The following is a 20,622-nucleotide window of genomic DNA, read 5'->3' on the forward strand; positions in this document are numbered from 1 at the left end:
TGAACCACCTTGGACGTGGCCCTAGACCAGTCATTGAATTTGCTGATCCTGTTGCTTCAGTTTCTCCCTCTCACGGTCAAGGAGGTTAAAATCTATCGCCCTATACCTCCCATTCACTCCTCGACCCCCAGGAATAAAGCTGCCTTAGTGACCCCGTAGGTCTCCACTCCACTTCAGGGTGCAGAAGCAGGCCGGCCGGCCAGAAGGGCCCTGACTTGAACCAGCTCCAGGAAAAGAAGGGGGTTAAAGAAGGATGACCCTTCCTGACCTCTGGGGTAAAGAAGAATCCCAAGGGGTGCCGCCATGAAGGCTCCCGCCTAGCCCCACACCTCATCTCACTGATGCTACTGGCCCCGTATGGCGGCCTGGAAGCAGAGCTGTGGACAGGAGCACAGGGGCCCAGAGAGATGGCCTCAGGCCTGCTGACAGGCTCTCGGCCACAGGGAGGTGGCCCAGCCTGGGAGGGAGAACCCCCTTCCCTCGGGCAGGGGTCTGTCCCTTCCCAGAAGGAGGCACCTGCTTGTGCTAACACAAAGCCCTTGTGTTACCTGCAGCTCTTCTCCGGGTGCTGCCCTCCAGAGATTTGCTCAGATGATCAGTGCATCTTTAACGAAACTCCGATGCCTTCAAGATGACCATGTGGTCCTCCGGGTCACTCTTCTCTTTCTGTGAACAAGCTTCTCAGTGTCTTATGCTGGGACCATGTGGGTACCTGGAGAGCTGTCTGATCCTCCGAACTTCCCAGGTCAAGGGACTGTCTCTCTCTGGGGTCGGGCTTCTTTGTTCTGGACCCCGCTGGGGATGCCTGCTCCTCCCTCTAAGGCTGTAACCCCGATTGGACATACTCTGGCAGAGGCACCGTGTAGCACCATGTGGGCTGAATGAGAGATATTTTATGTGAAATTTGCAGGAAATTCAGAGGTGGAAACCTGGGCTCTAGAGTCAAGGACCTTCAGTTCTGGGCACTCTTGGCCCAAATATCTACAGTAGATGCTCCATCGATGCTTGGTGCGTGAAAGGTGAGTTTTCTTCCTGCTGGAAATACCACGGGGAGAAGATTCCAAGACAAAGATGCAGCTGTGTGACACTTGTCTCCTGGGCCACAAATGGGAGAGAAGAGGCTCAGAGATGTCCCTAAGATGACTTGAGAGGCAGGACGCAGCCCGGGGGGTCTGGACTGGGAGCTCCATGAAGACACAAGACTCTGGCAGCTGAGGTGGACCAGAGAGCTTTTTATTCAAATGAAGAGGTGGAAGCTTGTGCCTGGCCTCCCTCCCTGCAGCCCTCAGCTTGTTCTGACATCAGTCGCCCGGTGGTCAGTTTGGGGTTAAGCAGAATATCACACTGGCGACAGCCACCATGGAGAGAAGGCCACTGTGGTTGCTGGTGCGAGGCCACGAGGCTTAAGGTTGGGCAGATGATTCCCACATGGCCCAGGTGTCCCTCCCGGGACACGGTCTGATGTGTCTAGTGTGGAGGGAGATAGGCTCAGCGAGGAGAGGGGTCGGGGCTGGGTCCCACTCTGTGCGGGTGAAAGGCCTCCCCACCCACCAATCTGAAAGCAGAAGTGACTTTGGGCCTGGTGGGTACCGCTGCTTTCAGGCCATGATGGCCAGAGGAAGACAGGTTTCAAACCTGTCATGCAAGGACATTTCTCAGGGGCCCAGGTTCAGCACATGCCTTTGACCTCAGGCTTGGACTCAGCAGAGACCCCTGAAGCTGTCTGCAAACAGTGACCAGTGACCCCTGTCCCCTTCTTCTAACCATGGCCTCCTGGGGACTCCAGGGGTTGGGATGACTTTCCTTCCCCGGTGTGCAGTCTCTTGGGTATACAGTCCATCAAGCCTGCGCCTTGGATGCAGTAAGGATACCTTTACCTTTTTGGGTAAGGATAAAAACTAGCAGGCCTCCATAGTCACACCCTGCGTAGATGGTGAGTTAACAGGCTTCAGAGCCCCCCAGGGTCCTTTATATGGCCGTTAATAAATATTAAAGCTGATACGGACCCAGAAAAGAGGCCTACGGCCTGGGTGTGGATGGCCCCATGCCCTGCCAACTGCTCTATCAATGCCGGAGTCCTGCTGTCACCCTTTTGTGAGACATCATTAGAGCTGGGATGAGGAAAGAAGCGGCCCCTCCTCAAGAAAGCCCAGAGCCTGGCGGGTCACTGGGGGTAGACAGCAGTGTCTGACAATCGCCACCTTTACAGAATGCCCAAGGGTACCCTCCCAGAAAGGCCACTGCCTGGCCCTCCTTTCTTACCCACAATCACCAAGGGGCACCAACTCTCTTCTGGACTCTGTGAAAGATGCTGCTTCAGCTGCTATGAGAACGGGGATTGTGAACCCAGGACACCCTGCTCAGGCCTTCAAGAATGATCATGGACACTTCAGGCTTCACATGGGATGAGCAGGGTCCCGGCTCAGCCTGGTAGTGTGGGAGGTCCATGTGTGTGACAGGGGGCCTTCCTGCTTCTCAGTCGGCAGGCCCTGGCCACCATCCATGGTTTGAGAGAGACACCCCAAGAAAGGGCACTGTCTTGGGTTACAGGCCTAAGACTCTCAGGCTGGATTTTCTGGTCCATTCTGCCCGTGTGGGTGGTTAAGACTCTTTTCAGGAGGGACAGTTAAATGCAGTTCTCACAGGGAGGTCGGCGTTCCAGGAGCTCTACATAGGTTGTCCCTCTGCCCCTCCACCGGGAGTGGACAGGTTCTTAGCCCCAAGACAGGACACCTCAGAGCAGACTGAGGCTTCTGGTGTCTGCGGAATGCAAGTGGAGTATGCGTGCTGCTGTCACAGCTTAGGCTTGTGCCCAATTGGGCACACCCCATGTGTGTGGGGGTCTTCTCTCAAACCAGGCTGGAGCCCCGCAGGTGGCTGGAGCACCGCAGGTAGCCGAAGCGGCCATGGCTGTCTCCTAGTAAGGCAGGCACGGGGGTTGGTGGGTAGCCCTTTCTGGGGAGCGGCCAGGATCCTCGCTGCCTGCCCAGGCCCATCTCTGCTAAGCTGGGGTTTCCAAGGCCAGCCCTGCTCTGTCCTTCTGTCACCAACTCATCACAGCTTTAGTTTCCAAAAGCCAGGAGCCTGGGCCCCAGCCTTCTCAAGAGAAGACAGACACCCCAAGAAAGGACAGAGGCAAATTCTTTTCTGCCTCTGGGCTGCCCTGTTGGGAGCTTCCCTTGCTGGGAAGCGCGCCCAGCCTGGAGGATGGTTCCTGACAATCCCTCACGGGGTGGGGAGCTCAGAGCAAGTCTCTCTGCGTCCACCCCCACCGCCTGACCTGGCCCGGCGTGGGGGAGGAAGGCGGGTCGGAGGTTAGGAGCGTGAGGGGAGCGCGTGGGGTGCCCAGGCGCCCGGGCCCCCCGCCCCGCAGCGTCACTCTTGGACCACCTCCGCGGAGTCCAAGTCCTTCCGCTCCTCCGACGGCTCCTCCGTTGTGGTCTCCGTGTTCTCCGTGTCTGACACCGAGGACACCTGTCGCACCCAGTCTCTGTCGCTCAGCGGCTTTGGGTGACTTGGTCCGGAGAAGGGGTTGAACCAGTTCAGGGAAAAGTCCCCGCCGAAGGTCTCTTTGACCGATTTCCAGCTGCCCCTGCGTTGCCTGCGCTGGTTCTTTCGTTGGAGGCGCTCGATGCCCTGCGGGGAGAATGGGATACAGAGGGTCAGCAGAGCGCTGAGGCCCAGGGCTGGGGTCTCCTCAGAGGGCGGGGAGGGGCGCGGGAGGGGGGCGGTTCTCCTCAGAGGGCGGGGAGGGGTGCGGGGGGGGGGGGGGGTGTCTCCTCAGAGGTGGGGGGGGTTCTCCTCAGAGGGCGGGGAGGGGCGCGGCGGGGGGGGGGGGTTGTCTCCTCAGAGGTGGGGGGGGGGTTCTCCTCAGAGGGCGGGGAGGGGCGCGAGGGGGGGGGCGGTTCTCCTCAGAGGGCGGGGAGGGGCGCGGGGGGGTGGGGGTTCTCCTCAGAGGGCGGGGAGGGGCGCGGGGAGGGGGGCGGTTCTCCTCAGAGGGCGGGGAGGGGCGCCGAGCAGCACAGCAAGCAGGGCCTGCCTTTCCTATCCCTGCCCGCCCTTTCCTTCCACAGGACCAAGGGTGCCCAAGATGGCTACTGCACAGCGACCAGGCTTCCTGGTGGCAAACGGCCAAGGGGTAACCTCTCAGGCCTCTGTAGGCGTGAGCTGCAACCCCCCCCCCCCCATCCTAAGACCACCTGGAAAGATGACCCCCTTCCCGAGAATCCTGGGCCACTCCCCCCTCTGACAGCTGGCGCAGCGAAACCGGCCTGAAGCGGGATGCTGGGGTTAAGGGGAGCGCAGGGGACACGGGACAGGTGAGGGCAGGAGGCAGCCGCGTGCACAGCGAGCGCCGCATGCAAGGGGCAGCCGGAGGGCACGCGGGCCGCTCTGCGGGGGCGAGAGCCGGCCTCGGGCCTGCACATGCGGGGGACACGCACTGAGGCCTCTCTCGAGCTGCCCACTCACCTGCCTCTGGGTGTCGGTGCGCCAGGCACAGAGAGGGTGTTGGGAAGGGGGAGAAGCCGCAGGAGTTAAAGGCGCAGCCAGGCCGGACCCACAACACCAACACCCTCTACCCCCACCGGGGCGCTGCCCGCTCCGCCTCTTCTGGAGCCAGGGATTCTGCCAGGGGCAACGGCCGGGCGCCCGTCCTGCCCACGGATAGTGCTTTCCACCTCGGAAGGACCTCTGAGTACAGTTCTAGATTTTCTCTTCCAGCTAGGATCCTCACCGAACCGGCCCAGTCCTCTCTGTTGTGCAGGAGAGACACGCACCGGCTGAGATCGGGCTATGTCTGAGTCACTGCCTCTCCAGCACTCTTTTAAATGGTATCCTGTCAGCTAATGGTCTTGTATCAATAAAGTTCCAAGTTTCTATACTGTATTATGGTTTTCTAAAATGTTTACATTTGGAAAGACTGACGGAAAGGCATATGGGAGCACTTTGTGTACTATTTTTAACATTTTCTTGATTAAATCTGAAATTATGTCTCAGTAAAAAGGTTAAAAAAAATCTGAGACACCATGATTTAGGCAATATAGTCTTGAATGCAGAATTACAATAATGAGAACTCAGAAACAATCAAAATGTCCAATAATGATGGCTAAGTAAATTTTCTATACATTTTTCTATAAGCAGAACACTAATGCAGTTAATAAAAGTGGCATCAACAAGGGCTTAATTTCCAAAATATACAAACAGCTCACTCATACAACTCAATGACAAAAATACCAAACAACACAATTGAGAAATGGACAGAAGGCCTAAGCAGACATTTCTCCAAAGAAAATATACAGATAGCCAATAGGCACATGAGAAGATGCTCATTATTGCCAATTACTGGAGAAATGCAACTCAAAACTAGAATGAGGTGCCACCTCACATGGGCCAAAATGACCATCATCAAAAAGCCTACAAATAATAAATGTTGGAGAGAGGTGTGGAGAAAAGGGAATCCTCCTACACTGTTGGTGGGAATGTAAATTGGTGCAGCCACTGTGGAAAACAGTATGGAGGTTCCTCAAAAAACTAAAAATAGAGTTGCCATATGATCCAGCAATCCCACTCCTGGGCATATACCCAGACAAAACTATAATTTGAAAAGATACATGCACCCCTATGTTCATAGCAGCACTATTTACAATAGCCAAGACATGGAAACAACCTATATGTACACACACACACACACACACACACGCACACACACACACACTGGAATATTACTCAGCCATAAAAAAGAATGAAATAATGCTATTTTCAACTACATGCATGGACCTAGAGATTATTATACTAAAGGGAAGTAAGTCAGAATGGCAAATACTATATGGTATCACTTACATACGGAATCTAAAATACAATACAAATGAGTGTATCTACAAAACAGAAACAGACTCACAGATACAGAGGAGACTTGGGGTTGCCAAAGGAAAGGAAAGGTGAGTGAGGGAAGAACTTGAACTTTGGGATTAGCAGATACAAACTATTATATATAGAATGGATAAACAACAAGGTCCTACTGTACAGCACAGGGAACTATATTCAATATCCTGTGATAAACCATAATGGAGAAGAATGTGAAAAAGAATATACATACGTATTGATATAACTGAATCACCCTGCTGTACAGGGAAATTAATGCAACATTGTAAACCAACTATACTTCAATAAAAATTCTAAACAAGTGGCACTGATACAGGTTTACACACACTGGAAATTCTTGTCCATGTGGTGACAAGGAAAGAAAGCAAAGTTGCATGTGACATCATCATGGGATCTAGGGTTTGAGAATGGGATTTTAATTTGTTTCAGGTTTTCACCAATGAACAGGGGTGACTTTTATAATGAGAATGAGAAAGCTGTGTCAGGAAATGGACCATGTAGACACAACTCTTGAGGGAGGCTCATGTGGGTCTGGGGCACAGGATGCCATGATATTCACAATCTGGTCCCTTCCCAGGCCTCCCTCCTTAGCAGAAGCAGTGATGGCCAGCTAGGGGACTTGCTCTAGGGATCCCACATTCCATCCTGAGTGATCACTTGCAGCCTGTTGATAGAGGAGGGGCTGGGGCGTGGCTATGTGGCTGGCCAGGCTACAGAGGGGACATCCAGAAATGCCAGAATGGTGGGTTTGCACTGACTGGGCTCACTCAAAGCTATCACTGTGGATTCTCACAACCACCCTGAGAGGAGGTGGTTGTTGGTACTGACAGTTGGCAGAGAAGACACAGGTGCTGGGAGGCTGTGACAGTGGCCAGAGCTAGTCCTGCTGGTTGTGCTTCAGAACCAGGATGGGAACTGGTGTGCCCTCTGCATTTTCAATCCTACTGCAAATCTTCACTCAAAGGCAGGGAAAAGCTGGAGAGGAAATGAAGCAAAAGAACCCACAGAACAACACAAACAGATGGAAAGAAATATTATGTTCTCATATTAGAAGAATTAATATTGTTAAAATGACCATACTATCAAGGCAATGCTGTAGATTCAATGAAATCCCTATCAAAATACCAATGACATTTTTCACAGAACTAGAACAAAAAATTTTTTTAATTTATATGGAAACACAAAAGACCCTGAATAGCCAAAGCAATCTTGAGAAGAAAAACAGAGCTGGAGGAATCAGGCTCCCTGACTTCAGACTATACTACAAAGCTATAGTAATCAAAACAGTATGGAACTGGCATAGAAACAAACAAATCAATGGAACAGAATAGAGAGCCCAGAAATAAAACCCACACATCTTTGGTAAATTAATCTGACACAAAGGAGGCAAGAATATACAGTGGAGAAAAGACAGTCTCTTCAATAAGTGGTGCTGGAAAAACTGGACAGCTACATGTAAAAGAATGAAATTAGAACGGTCTCTAACACCATATACAAAAACAAACTCTAAATAAAGAGCTAAATCTAAGACCAGAAACCATAAAACTCCTAGAGGAAAACATAGGCAGAATACTGACATACACTGTAGCAATATTTTACTTCCCTGGTGGTCCAGTGGTTAAGAATCTGCCTTCCAATGCAGGGGATGCAGGTTCAATCCCTGGTCAGGGAACTAAGATCCCACACGCCTCAGAGCAACTAAGTGCTGCAACCACTGAGGCCGCACGCTCTGGAGCTTGCATGCTGCACCTAGAGAGAAGCCGTCATGCCAGAGCAAAGATCCCACACGATGCAACTAAGACCAGACACAGCCCCCAAAAATCCCCAACAAGGAGGTGTCACCTCTCACCTGTAAGGTTGGTTATCATCAAAAACAATGCAAATAAGTGTTAGCAAGGATGTGGAGAAACAGGGACACTTGTGCACTGTTGGTGGGAATGTAAATTAGTACAATCACTGTGGAAAACAGTATGGAGATTTCTTAAAAAAAAAAAACAGAACTACCATATGACCCAGCAATTCCACTCCTGGGACTATATCTGAAAGAAAAAAACCCCGATTTCAAAAGATACTGCAATATTCACAGTAGCACTATTTACAATAGCCAAGACATGGAAGCAACCTAAGTGTCTACAACTGACGAATGGATAAAGAAATAGTGGTGTGTGTATATATATATGCAATGCAATACTACTCAGCCATAAAAGAAATTTTTCCTTTTGCAACAACATGGATGGACTCTAAGTTGAAATAACTGAATTCATTAAATCAAATAAGTCAGAGAAAGAAAAATACTGTATAATATCAACTCTATGTGGAATCATAAAAAAAAAAAAAAGAAAAGAAAACCCAAGCTACTGAATATAACAAAAAAAGAAACAGACTCACAGATACAGAGGACAAATTAGTGGTTATCCATGGGGAGAGGGGAAGGGAGAGGAGCAATATAGGGGTAAGTTATTAAGAGGTACAAACTACTATGTATAAAATAAGCTACAAGGATATATTGTACAACACAGGGAATATAGCCAATATTTTATAATAACTATAAATGGAGTATAACCTTTAAAATTTGTGAATCACTATATTTTAACATATAATATCATACATCAACTATTCAGTAAAACATTTTTAATTAAAAATAAAAAGAGGGGGGTCTTCCCTGGGGGCCCAATGGTTAAGGATCTGCCTGACAATGAAGGGGACACAGTTTCGACCCCTGGTCCGGGAAGATCCCACATGTCATGGGCCATGTGTCTAGAGCCTACAACAAAGAGTAGCCCCAACTCTCCATAACTAGAGACAGCCTGCGCACAGCAATGAAGACCAGTGTGGCCAAAGATTAAATAAATAAGTTAAAAAATAAAAATAAAAAGAGAGCCCACAGAATGATACTCAACCTCCTCAGCAAGCTTGTAAAAATGTTCCAGACAGAGTCTGGCCTGCCCACCAGACCAACTTCTTCAGAAGATAAGTGGACAAACATCTAGGAGTGTCTGTCTGAAGAAGAAAAAATACTCCAAATGAATCTGATGCAAAACAAAGGCAGAAGGGGGCTTCCCTGGTGGTCCAGTGGTTAAGACTCTGTGCTTTCACTGCAGGAGGCACAGGTTTGATCCCTGGTGGGGAATTAAGATCCCACATGCCACACGGAGGCCAAATAAGTAAACAAACAAACAAAGTTTTTTTAAAAAAGAGAAACTTTGAAGATCTGGACCATGAAGTTCAGAAGGAGCCAGTGAGGTTTCTTTTCCCTGGTAGGACTCACTTTTGAGTTCTGTGTAGATTTAAAGGTGTCCAGGAGGCAGAGTTCTTAAGCTGGAGGTTTGTGGAGGTGGCAGTGATACCCACTTTCTGCTCAAGCAAACAGGAATGATTTGTTGATTCCTGGTAAGGGGGAAACTGCCTAAGCCAGCGTTTCTCACAGGCAGTGTGTGACTTCAGCCTTTCAGGCCTGATCAGCCTGGGTGCCACGTGAGTAGTGATCTATAAGCCAACTGACCAATGCCCCGGAATGAATGAATGGTCTCCAGGACCATGGGTCACTAGGAGATGGACACCAGGCACATGCTCTGTGAGGACTCGGCTGAAGCCCACAGAGGAAGAGCAGGAGGTCCCCGCATCTCAGAGGTACAAAGTCGGAGTTGCTGCAGCCCATGCAAACGTGTCCTCCTCAGAGGCGGCCAGGCAAGACTCTCTTCATCAGTGGTTTCACATGTTTTTAGTGCAACCCACAACAGGAAACGGGCTTCCTTGGTGGCTCAGCGGTAAAGAACGTGCCTGCCAGTGCAGGGAGGCGCAGGCTCGATCCCTGGGTCGGGAAGATCCTCTGGAATAGGAAATGGCTGCTGCTGCTGCTAAGTCGCTTCAGTCATGTCCAACTCTGTGCGACCCCATAGACAGCAGCCCACCAGGCTCCTCCGTCCCTGGGATTCTCCAGGCAAGAACACTGGAGTGGGTTGCCATTTCCTTCTCTAATGCATGAAAGTGAAAAGTGAAAGTGAAGTTGCTCAGTCGTGTCCGACTCTCCTCAACCCCATGGACTGCTGCCTACCAGGCTCCTCCGTCCATGGGATTTTCCAGGCAAGAATACTGGAGTGGGTTGCCATTGCCTTTCTTGCCTGGGAAATCCCATGGACAGAAGAGCCTGGCGGGCTACAGTCCATGGGGTCACAAAGAGTAGTGACGACTGAGCGACTAAACAATTGGGAATACTATTCTGTTGCAGCCTACCACACACACACACCCCAAAGTTTCATGAAAATACGTCTTTTACAAGGTGTAAGGTGTTACTGTTTATTTTTGTTTAAAAAATGCTGTTGCAAACCAATAAACTGATCTTGCACTTGAACAGTTGTGCACATGATCTGAAAAGCACAGCTTCACCAGAGCTAACGTTCTCTAGAGTCATACAACACGCCAGACACCATCCTAACATTCACATCCATTCCTCTCTCTGAATCCTCAGAGCAACCTTGTGAGTTATATTATCTCCAGGATTTTACAGATGAGCAGAGGCTTAGGCAAATTACTGCCTAAGGTCACAGGAAGGACGGAGTTGAGCCAGATTGGAACCAAAGACAGAGGGCCCAAGGTCCTGTCACCACATGACCTCGGATGCAGGAATTCAGAGCATCTTTTATGTCCATGTCAGAGTGTGTCTTCATCCTAAAGGTTTTTGCAAATACTATCCTGGCAACATTGTTCATAATTACATGGATCAGCTACCTCAGCTCTCACCCACACAGATGAGGGATCCCTGGGGCTCACTCTGCTTTGCTAGTATAATCACAAGGCTCAAGTCATCAATGATTTTTTTTTTTTTTCTTTGAGAGGATGGGGGAAATGGAAGTCTTCAGTTTGGGAGAGTAGACTTGTTTAGTTGCTCAATTATGTCCAGCTCTTTGCAACCCCACAGGCTATAGCCCACCAGGTTCGTCTGTCCATGGGATTTTCCAGGCAAGAATACTGGAGTGGGTTGCCATTTCCTTCTCTAGAGGATATTCCCAACTCAGGGATCAAATTTGTGTCTCTTGCATCTCCTGCGTCAGCAGGCAAGTTCTTTACCACTGAGCCACCAGGGAAGCCTGTAGACTTGTCAGTAGCTTATTTTTGTTTCACTGTGTATCCATCATCCTCTACTAGGCGATTCTCAGGCGATATATATTTAAAAGATGCAAGAAAAGACCACATGGGTGTTGAGGTCCACGGACAGAAACCAAAGGCCAGGACATTCTTTTGTCTGCCCCAAGCCTCACTTACTCACTGGCCACCATTCCTGCCGGGAGGACCCTGGCTCCACTCTTTTCCATCTCCTTCTGGGAGGGTTCTTCACCCAAAGGGCCTCTTGGTCCAGAAACCAGTGGGTCAGATGAGATATGGAGGAAGATCACTGGATAGGTGAATAGTCTGGCTCCCCTTCAAACACTTTCCTTGTTTTCTTAGGACTCACTGGCTGGGGAGGCTGCCGGTTGTGAGGGAAGAAGGGCTCACAGTGGGCAAAACCCCAGCTAGCACCATGCGGAGCCCTGCAGCACCCAGGACCACATCATTGGCAGGCCTGTGGGTAACCCCTGTAGCCCCCGAGTGGATCCTCAGACTTGAACGTGAGTCACCACATCACCTGCAGGGCTATGAGCATCCAGACTGCTGCTCCCCAACCAGTTTCTGATTCAGCAGATCTGGGACGGCACCTGGGAATCTGCACCTCTGGCAAGTCCCCAGGAGATGAGGCCGCTGCTGGTCTGTGGATCACACTTGGAGATGCACTGTCTCAGTACATCCCTCAGCAGGAAGATTCTCAAGAGGGATTCCAGCAAAATCTTCCTCTCTTCAAATATCTTTGTTAACTAAAGGCCCCTTCTAGGTTGGAACCCCTCACCTCTATGGGCTAGGTCACTCTGTAGGCTTATGTACTGCAAGCTTTGAAGTGAGAAAATCATAAAACCCATCAGTCTGGCTGAAAGAACCCAGCCCAGCCTTCCAAGGTCTGGGGTTTCTGCGTGATACTGACCTCACGTAAGTGTTCAATAAACATTGTCTAATTTACCTCATGAGGAAGGTGGGTTTTAAAAGCTAGTAAGTCAAGATGTCTCACTTTGCATTCTTCCATGAAAAAAGCATTACAAAGATGAAATAGTATATGACTAGGAGACGAAGCACATGCATTTCTACTCGCGTCCACCTTGTGCATGATGTCACCAAGCCCATGTAAATATGCACAGATTTGTTTGCTCCTAAGCTTTTTGCATGTTCAGTCTGGTTGCTATGAAAACAAACCAAAGTTGAAAGGTGGGAAGGAGTCACCAATCCAACTGATCAAGTCACCTTCCTCTTTATTTTTCCTTTCCACTCCCCAGAGGCCACTTCCTGGAAGACCGTGGCTACTATAGGCTCGTTTTTCCATGCCTGCACTGTTCAGTGCTACTGGGACTCCCGTGCCGAAGCAAAAAGCTGGGTTGCCTTTGTGTGGAGATGTCCTTCTTCATCTGACGTCCTGGGAGACTGAGGGCTCGGGATGCCTGTTTCTTCCAGGGTGGGCGCTGTGCTGCAGAGAACAGACACATTCCTCATCGCTGGCCGCCGCTGCGGCTGCTCAGCGGCTAAGTCGCATCCGACCCCCTGGACTGTAGCCCGCCAGGCCCCTCTGTCCATGGGATTTCCCAGGCAAGAACACTGGAGTGGGTTGCCATGCCCTTCTCCAGGGGATCTTCCCTGACCCAGGGATCAAACCTGTGTCTCTTGCGTCTCCTGCATTGGCAGGTAGATTCTTTACCACTGAGCCACCTGGGAAGCCTCCACTCACTGGGTTCCTGGCAAAATATTCTCCATCTCAACAAGATAAAATAGGAAGAACACAGGAAGTTTGGGGATATTTCCTATATCCTGAGTGCAGCTCTTCACTCTGGCTTGAGAACTAGGAACATTCATTCTTTCAGCCAAGGGGTTTGTAGAAACCCAGAGACAGAATCACGCTGGATGTCAGAAGGAGACTCTCTGGGAAAGATATAGGTGGTATGCTCAGGTGTAAATGATGAGTTTCTATTTTGGGGACTTGAAAACAAAATTCAATACATCTTCAGCATGATCTACTGTATTCCTTAGAAATTCCATGGGGAGAAGAACCAACATGATTCATTAAAAAAAAAATGCCCTTGAAGGTGGGATATTTTGAGGACTTCAAATACTTGACAATATTCCCTGAGTCCTACTCTCTCTTCCCTGGCAGGAGGGTGCACAGCAAAAGTACCCTCTCTCCCCAGGGACAGATCCTTGAGGGAACACAGCAGAGTGAGGGCCTTCTAAAATGCTCGAGGGCCATTCAACAACCACATTTCTTTCATCAGTGTAAGGGGTGGGGCTGGGGGTGGTGGGGGAAGCACGTAGGGAACAAATGCTAGGGACTAGATTTAAAAACAGCTTTGACAGAAAAAAGCCTAGACTGCAGGCTTGACTATAGCATAAAGAGCAGAGCAGAGGCAGGTCAAAGCTGACTGACTCAGAAGATTGCTAAGAAAAGGGTTCTCTGCATAAACACCTCAGGGGTGGTGGAGGTGCCTCAAAAGCCACATCCCAGGATGTGTGTGGAAGCTTCCAGTCATTTCCTCTGGCTTCACTTTGCTTTCTGGTGGGTGGGCAGAGGAAAACAGGTCTCTCACCCAGGCCCAACTGGAGAAGCAAATTTTGTAGACCTGATGAGTTTCTTTTTTCTGTTCCAAAGAATCCACAAGCGCCAGGGAAGGGACAGGCTGCAGAAAGAGCCAGAGGAGAGAGGCCTGGGGGTGCTAGTTTGTCCAAAAGAGGGCTGTAAACATCCTTTAGAGGTGATGACGCAAAAAGGAGCATGCACAGATGCCTTTAAAGCGATGAAAGAAACGCCCCAACAGAGCACATTCGCGTTGACTGGACCATCAGCTCTACCCAAGGGGTGACTCCGTGAGAGACGGGGGGCTCAGCCAGAACAGGTTTTGGAAAAATTTTATTGCGTTTGGTTTCCATGTGGAAGCACTGACAGAATTGAAAAGAGGCAGCATGTTCCACTTACTTTTCTGAAAGATCACACAGCTAGACGAAATCTCTCCCCACCCTGGGCTGATATCATGAACCTCACCCCAAAACCCACCCCAAGCAGATTAAAAAGAAAAAAAAAAAGTTTGTGGTGATGATTTAAAAACAATTCCCCATGTGAGACGGTCGGCAGTCAGATTTCTGTGACTTCCACGTTTGATGCACGTTACCCGTCCCCTCACCTCCCCTCACGGTCTTCAGGCCTTCCCTCCTTCTAATTAGACTCAACACACAAGTGTGCAAATGGAAACGCTAGTCAGTCTCGATGCCACAGGCTTAGGTGTCTGCTGGTTCCACTGGACGGGTGGGTGTCTCTCAACTTGGTGATGGTGTCTTTGCATCACGGGCAGCCCACGCAGGTTCACAGCCTCCCAGGTTAAAATACAGACAAGACATGGAGACGTGTACATTTATGGGTCTAAAACATCCAGAAGTAAACCCACTGCGGAGATCTACAAAAATGAGGAAGGAGGGGGTCGACTGTGGGGCTGTGGCTGGTTCGCTTGGCAGTAACACTGCTGAACGCCGCTCAAGGAGAGGGAGGGAGGTGGGACACTCAGACAGGAAGCAGAGGGAATAGGGGAAACGGAGCTCGCCTGAAACTGCGTCATTTTCTTCTCTTGTGTAAGGCATTTTGAACTGGAAAAACTTCTTTCCTTCACATTCTTCCAAATGATCAGTCGGAATATAACCGGTGATTTGGAATACAAATAAGACCCCTTTCATCTCCATCCCCCCACCCCCAAAATCATCCTACGTACCCAGAGCCCACAAAGTACATGGCAGGCAACTGATTCTGTGAATTCAGAGGCAAATCGTGTTCACACAGGGCACGAGGCTGCTGTGGTCAAGGACCCTTCTTGGGGCTCCAGCCCTGATCTCAGACCTCGCAGGTCACAAGGGGTGAGCATCCATCTTCAGCGAGGTTTTAAGTCCCATTCAGGCACCTGCCACTGCCTCCTGGGCAGTGGGAGGTCACGGGCCCTCTTGACTTTCTCCTATGGGTCCCCCACCAGGTGTCCGGGCCGGTCCGTCCACGCACAAGCGTCACGACTCAGTTAGTACAAGGCGGGGCGTGGCCTGGAGACAGTGCCCTCCACGTTAGTCATGCCAGACAGACAGCAGAGAGGAAACCAGAGGCCAGAGAAGTGATTTTAAATAGGAAAAAAAAAGGAAAGTAGCTTCGGTCACCAAAAAATAGAAAGGATGATTTTTTCAAAAATAAAAACCATGGGGACATTTTTTTTTTCTCTGCAATGTTCAGCCATTTTATGTGAGACATCAAAAAAAAAAAGTATCAGAGTAGTTGTGTTGCCTTTTCGGTTTAAGACATTCATGAGAACGGGTCAGACGGTAGTGCTGGGACAGGGTTTGTGTCTGAGTGGCAAATGCTGCTCAGGGTCCTTCAGACCACATACTGGTACGGGTCTGCCTTCCCTTGGTCTGGCGTGGCAAAGGGGCTGGCCCAACCTAGAGAGAAGGGGTGGCCAAAAACGGCTTTCATGTTCATCCATTTTGTTTTTTTAGCCCATCTTCTCTCTTCCTTTTTCAATTGCTCTATTCCCTGAAAACAAGAACAATCATACTTTCAGTCAAGCACTTTACTGCTGTGGTTTTTTTGGGGGAGAGAAATCCATTAGCTCAAGGTGAGTGGAGTCAATGCTTCCTTTTTAAAGCCATGAAGCTTATCTACATAGTACATTTTTTTCTTCTCTTTCTCTCATAAAAAGTGCTAAAGACAAAAAGGAATCATCACTTTTCTTTTGGGTGGGCACACAGGCACGTCTGTGTAAGTCCCTCCAGGCAGGAAGGGACACGTAAGAAAGTCAGCGGGCCCCAAAGCCACTGCTCCTAGTCACGCAATCTGGTGTTGTGTTAAGTGAGTCCTGGCCGGGGGGTCTGGGCCCAGCGCCGAGCTGTGTGTGGGAGCGCTCTGAAGGCTGGGGCATGTGGAGCCTCAGCTCGTGGGGAGCTTGAGCTCGTGAGAGCCAAGCACTGGTTCGTGGGAACTCTGAAGCTGCTATGACCACTTTGCAGACAAAAAAAAAGGACCAAGTCAAACGACCGCTCTGGCGCTGTCTGTCCCGCCAGCCGGGGAGGCCGAGGAGCGCCCGGCGCAGGGGGGCTGGCCAGGTGCAGCGGAGGAGGTGAGCAGGAGGAAGAGGTCAGCACAGAGGAGGGAACAGAGGGATTAGTACAGGTTAGAGGGCCCGCCCCGGCAGACCGCTCCACCTCGGCCCCGGCCAAGGCCTTCCTGGGTTCCTTTGGGGACAAGGGTGACCTGAGGCGGCCTCAGCAGTTGTCACAGAGCCCATACCACCCCCAGCCAAGCCTCGCAGGAAAAACAAGCTGGGGGAGCAGGTCAGTCCCTTCCTTTCCCCTTCTCCAGAAGGGGCTGGTGAGCGGGTGGGGCTGGAGGACAAGGCAGAAGCGGCTTGGCAGGGGCCCGACCAGGGGTCTCTGTGAGGTGGAGGAACAGGGCTGGGGCCCGAGGGGACAGCCGAGTCTGACTGTGTTCACAGCCTAGGGCCCTGGGACCATACCATACTGGTTAAGGGCGGGACGCCCTCGCCCACACGAGGGAGGCCCTCGACTCCTCTCTCCCTTCCTTTCAGCGCGGCTCCCTTTAGGAACGGCTTTGACGGGGAAGAACAGCTAGGACCAGGGCCATGAGAGTTTGCCTTCCGACCCCGCTGGGCCGCAGCCTGTGTAACAGCGGGTGGGGCCAGGCGGTCACCTCTGGGTTCCCTGCAGGCCTCAGGCACAGAAGCCGGTCACATGCGCTGCACAGACACACAGCTGGATGGACCCCATCGGCTACTATTTTTACAGACACTCATTTATAATGGTACTAATGCTTATAAAAAAAAAAAGGTGCTGTGAGGCACGCAACCTCCTAAACCACTGGGCACTGCCCTAGATCCCAATGCTGGTGACTTGGCAGCCAGCACACCGTCCGCCTCTGCCTGCTGAGTCTCCACACCCACGGGTGGGGCTGCACCAGCAGTTAGGGCTGAGTCTTCCTATGAGCCTCCAGCTAAGGCTGCTTACCCATTCGGCCAACGTCCCCCCGAAGACCCCGAGGTGGCTGTTGAGGACGGACTCACGACCTTCCCCCAGAGCTCAGGGCTGCCACTTCCGCCTGGGGCCCCTCACCCAGACCCCAAAGCCAAAGAGGGAGAAAATACCCACAGCACAGCCATGGACTGGCCACCAGGAGGCTTCTGGCCACCTTAGGAAGGCTTAGAGGTGGCAGCAGCCACACCAGGGGTGTGGGCTCCAGCAGTTTCGAAGCTCCCAGAGAAGGAGCCGTGAACAGGGCAGAAAAGGGGCAGGTGGAAGGCCGCGGACGAGGACCAGAACCAGCCTTGTGCCCACTGCTCTGGGGGCCCCCGCTGTGCTGTCTTCTGACCCCACTCTCAGGATCGGGTCGTAAAGACGCTTTCACCGGGAAGCTGACCCTGCCTGTGCCATGCGGGTCAGGGCACCCTTTGTCCATCACCCGTCTCCATGCCCGTGGCCGCTAAACAGGAAGGGCACCCCAGTGCCTCGTAGAGTGACGCCGTGGACAAGACTGAACCATCACGGGAGGCTGGGAGGGCTCGTAACAGAGAGGCCGCTGGGCCCCATGCCTGTGTGACCTGAGTGCCAGTCCCAGGCAGGGAGGAAGAAGACCGCGGGCCACTGCAAGTGGAGGAATGGGGCCTGGCCACTGGGCTCCCAGGTCTGGCCTGCAGGCAGCCCCCCCCCCCCACCCCAGCCGTGGAGGGAGTGGTGGCAGGCTGCCCCCGTACTCACCGTCTCATCCGTGCAGATGGAGTGCACCTGGGTCCCGAACATGACGGACGTGAAGATGAGGAAGAGCAGGCCCTCGAAGCAGAGCAGGATGAGGAGGATCACCGTGGTTGGCGGCGAGAAGGAGCTGCACTCTGAGAGAGAGGGGGCACATGAGGCTCGGGGCTCCACTCTGCCTCCGGCCCCGCAGGACCGGGCTCCTCGCTGGCCTCCAGGGGCCCCACCAGCCCCCAACACCATGAGCTTGCACTAATACACCATCACAGCCCGTGCGTCGGGAGTCACCTGTTTCCTTCTGCCCTTGACTGATGTCTGCCCTGCCCGCTCCACCCCCAGGCTCCAGGAGGGCAGGGACTTTCTGTTCGGCTTGATGTTAGCCATCAGCCTTGGAGCGATGCCTGATGACAAAAGAATCTGGGCAAGAGGTCGGGGCATTCTGCACTTTAGTTTTCCTTTCTGTATTGTGGGACGGTCAAGGATTCACGAAGGGAATTCTGTCCCGGTCCGCCTAGGCCCAGCATGAGCAAGTGGGCGCTGCTCTCAGACAGGGGTGCCGTGCTTCCTGACCCCCTACAGCTGTCCTGGAGTGGTGGCCTGGCCACCATCCTGGCACAGCTGCGAGCACCCTTCTCATGGGCTGGCCGTGGAACTGCAAGTGGTGTTTGGGGAGGCGGGAAGCAGATTGAGGGAAGGTGGAACTGCCTCCTTACCCTTGTCTGAACATCAGCTCAAGATGCCCTCATCCTGGGGGATTCCTCTTAACATGAGCTGGATGCCCCACTGATCCAGGGCTGAGCAGAGATGATATTAATGGCACAGACAGCCTGTACTCTGGGGACTGTCCAGTACCTCCCCTGCCCTGAGACCAGAGCAGCTGGGGGCCTCAAGCTGCCTCCATCAGGAAATCCACTAAGGGAGGAAATCCACTCCATCTGGATTGACCACAGACAATCTAGAGGATGTAGGTAAGACCCTGGGTGGTGGAGTCTTCCAGACAGGGTAGGAAAAGCCTGCTCTGGACTAAGGCCTGAATCACAGGCCCTCTTCTGAGCCATGTGACAGGGTAACTTGCTCCACCTCTGTGAGCACTGGCTTTTGTCATCTGCAAAGAGGGGAGTAGCTCTCCTGCCCTGCAGGCTTGTTACAAGGCCGAGGTAAGACCCTGCTCGACAGTCTCCTGTGCACTAAGTGGGAAGACTGAAACGGTCCCAGGCAACTCCAATGCCCCACCAGCGGCCCTCAGTACCCTCAGCACTGTGCACGTCTCTTCTTAAAGGCATGAACTCTACCGCAAGGGCCCCACCCTCAGGACCTCTTACGAAGAAACACCAGAGAGCTTGCTTTTCTCTCTCTCTGCCAGGTGGGGACACAGGACGAGAAGCTGGGAAAAGGGTCCTCGCAAGGGATGGAACTGGCTGGTACCTTGATGTTGGACTTTCCAGACTCTTGAACTGTGAGTAATAAATGCTTAAGCCTCCCAGTCTATGGCGTCTTGTTGCAGCAGCCTGGGGTGACCCGTACCTATGGGGTTTTTCTTCCCCTAGGAGAGGTCAAGCCAGGTGGACCGGAGAGACAGAAGGGGGCAGATGCACGCTAGGAACAGAGGCTAGAAAAATCTCTTAATATCTGGTCAGGAGCTAAAGATACCTAAGAAGTCAGTACATGCAGGAAGAGGAAAACTCATAAAAAATGATGAAATGAAGAAAGGGACCAATCAATGGTAAAAGGGTGGAAATACGATGTTTCTGCTCGAGGTGTTTGTCTCACAGACTGTGTGTGAAAGAAGGAGCCTGGCAGGCAGCCTCGCCTCATTCCTCCAGCAACTACAGCAGTCTCTCCCTTATCTGTGGTTTTGCTTTCTGCAATTTCAGTTACCTGCAGTCAGCCTTGGTGCAAAAATATTAACCGGAAAATTCCAGAAATAATAAGTTTTGAAGCACACACTCTCCTGAGAAGCATGATGAAATCTCACACCTGGCTCTGTCCACATGAGATGGGAACCATCCCTTTGTCCAGCATGTTCACGCTGCATATACTACCAATCATTTTGGTGACCAAGTTGACTGCCACGGTATCAGAGAGCCTATGTTCAAGTAACTCTTACGCTACTTAATAACAGCTCCAAAGTGCAAGAGTGGTGATGCTGGCTATTCGGATACTCTCTTACTGTGCCTGATTCATAAATTAAACTTTATCATAGGTATGCTGTGCTGCGCTTAGTCGCTCAATCATGTCTGACTCTTCGTGACCCCATGGACCATACACCACCAGGCTTCTCTGTCCCTAGGGATTCTCCAGGCAAGAATACTGGAGTCGGTTGCCATGCCCCCGCTCCAGGAGATCCTCCCACCCAGGGATCAAACCCAGGTCTCCTGCATTACAGGCAGATTCTTTACCATCTGAGCCACCAGGGAAACCCAATACTGGAGTGGGTAGCCTATCCCTTCTCCAGGGGAACTTCCTGACCCAGGAATCGAACTGGGGTCTCTTGCATTGCAGGCAGATTCTTTACCAGCTGAGCTACCCAGAAAGCCCCTATCATAGGTATGTCTGTATAAAAGAAAAACATTGTATATGTAGTGTTCCATACTATCTGAGGTTTCAGGCATCCACAGAGCATATTGGAACATACCTCCTGCAGATAAGTGGGGACTACCATATTAAAAATTATTTTCTTATATCTCATTTTTATTCTTCTTAAAAAATTTCAAATTTTAATTATATGTTCAGCATCTATATTTTTCCCCTCAGGATCTATGCAGTCTTGTGATTGGAGTTCCTTCCTCAGCATCTGCATCTTTAAACGAGATACTTCAAAAGCAGGAAGAATTTGTCTACACTCTTAACAAACATGGGTGATTAAGCAGTTAAAAAAAT

At 51.3% G+C, this 20,622-nt stretch overlaps 1 protein-coding gene across 9 annotated transcripts in view; it reads right to left on the reverse strand.

Moving 5' to 3' along the window:
* Positions 1–1,212: 1,212 nt before the first annotated feature.
* ZDHHC3 (zinc finger DHHC-type palmitoyltransferase 3) overlaps positions 1,213–20,622 on the reverse strand; it is a 62,404-nt gene continuing 42,994 nt past the window's right edge. For 6 of the 9 annotated variants that reach the window (XM_020872631.2, XM_020872629.2, XM_020872630.2 and 3 more), the window contains 2 exons: positions 17,749–17,879; positions 1,213–3,636 (listed from right to left, as the gene is read on the reverse strand). In XM_020872631.2, coding sequence (XP_020728290.1) covers positions 3,376–3,636; positions 17,749–17,879 — 392 coding nt within the window. In that variant the 3' untranslated portion in view covers positions 1,213–3,375. Of the gene's footprint in view, positions 3,637–10,558; positions 12,431–13,844; positions 15,515–17,748; positions 17,880–20,622 lie in introns of those variants that run through there. The other 3 variants (XM_070463411.1, XM_020872637.2, XM_070463412.1) reach the window with 2 other exon arrangements.

The sequence above is a fragment of the Odocoileus virginianus genome, unplaced genomic scaffold, assembly GCF_023699985.2.
Source record: "Odocoileus virginianus isolate 20LAN1187 ecotype Illinois unplaced genomic scaffold, Ovbor_1.2 Unplaced_Contig_2, whole genome shotgun sequence".
Lineage (NCBI taxonomy): Eukaryota > Metazoa > Chordata > Mammalia > Artiodactyla > Cervidae > Odocoileus > Odocoileus virginianus.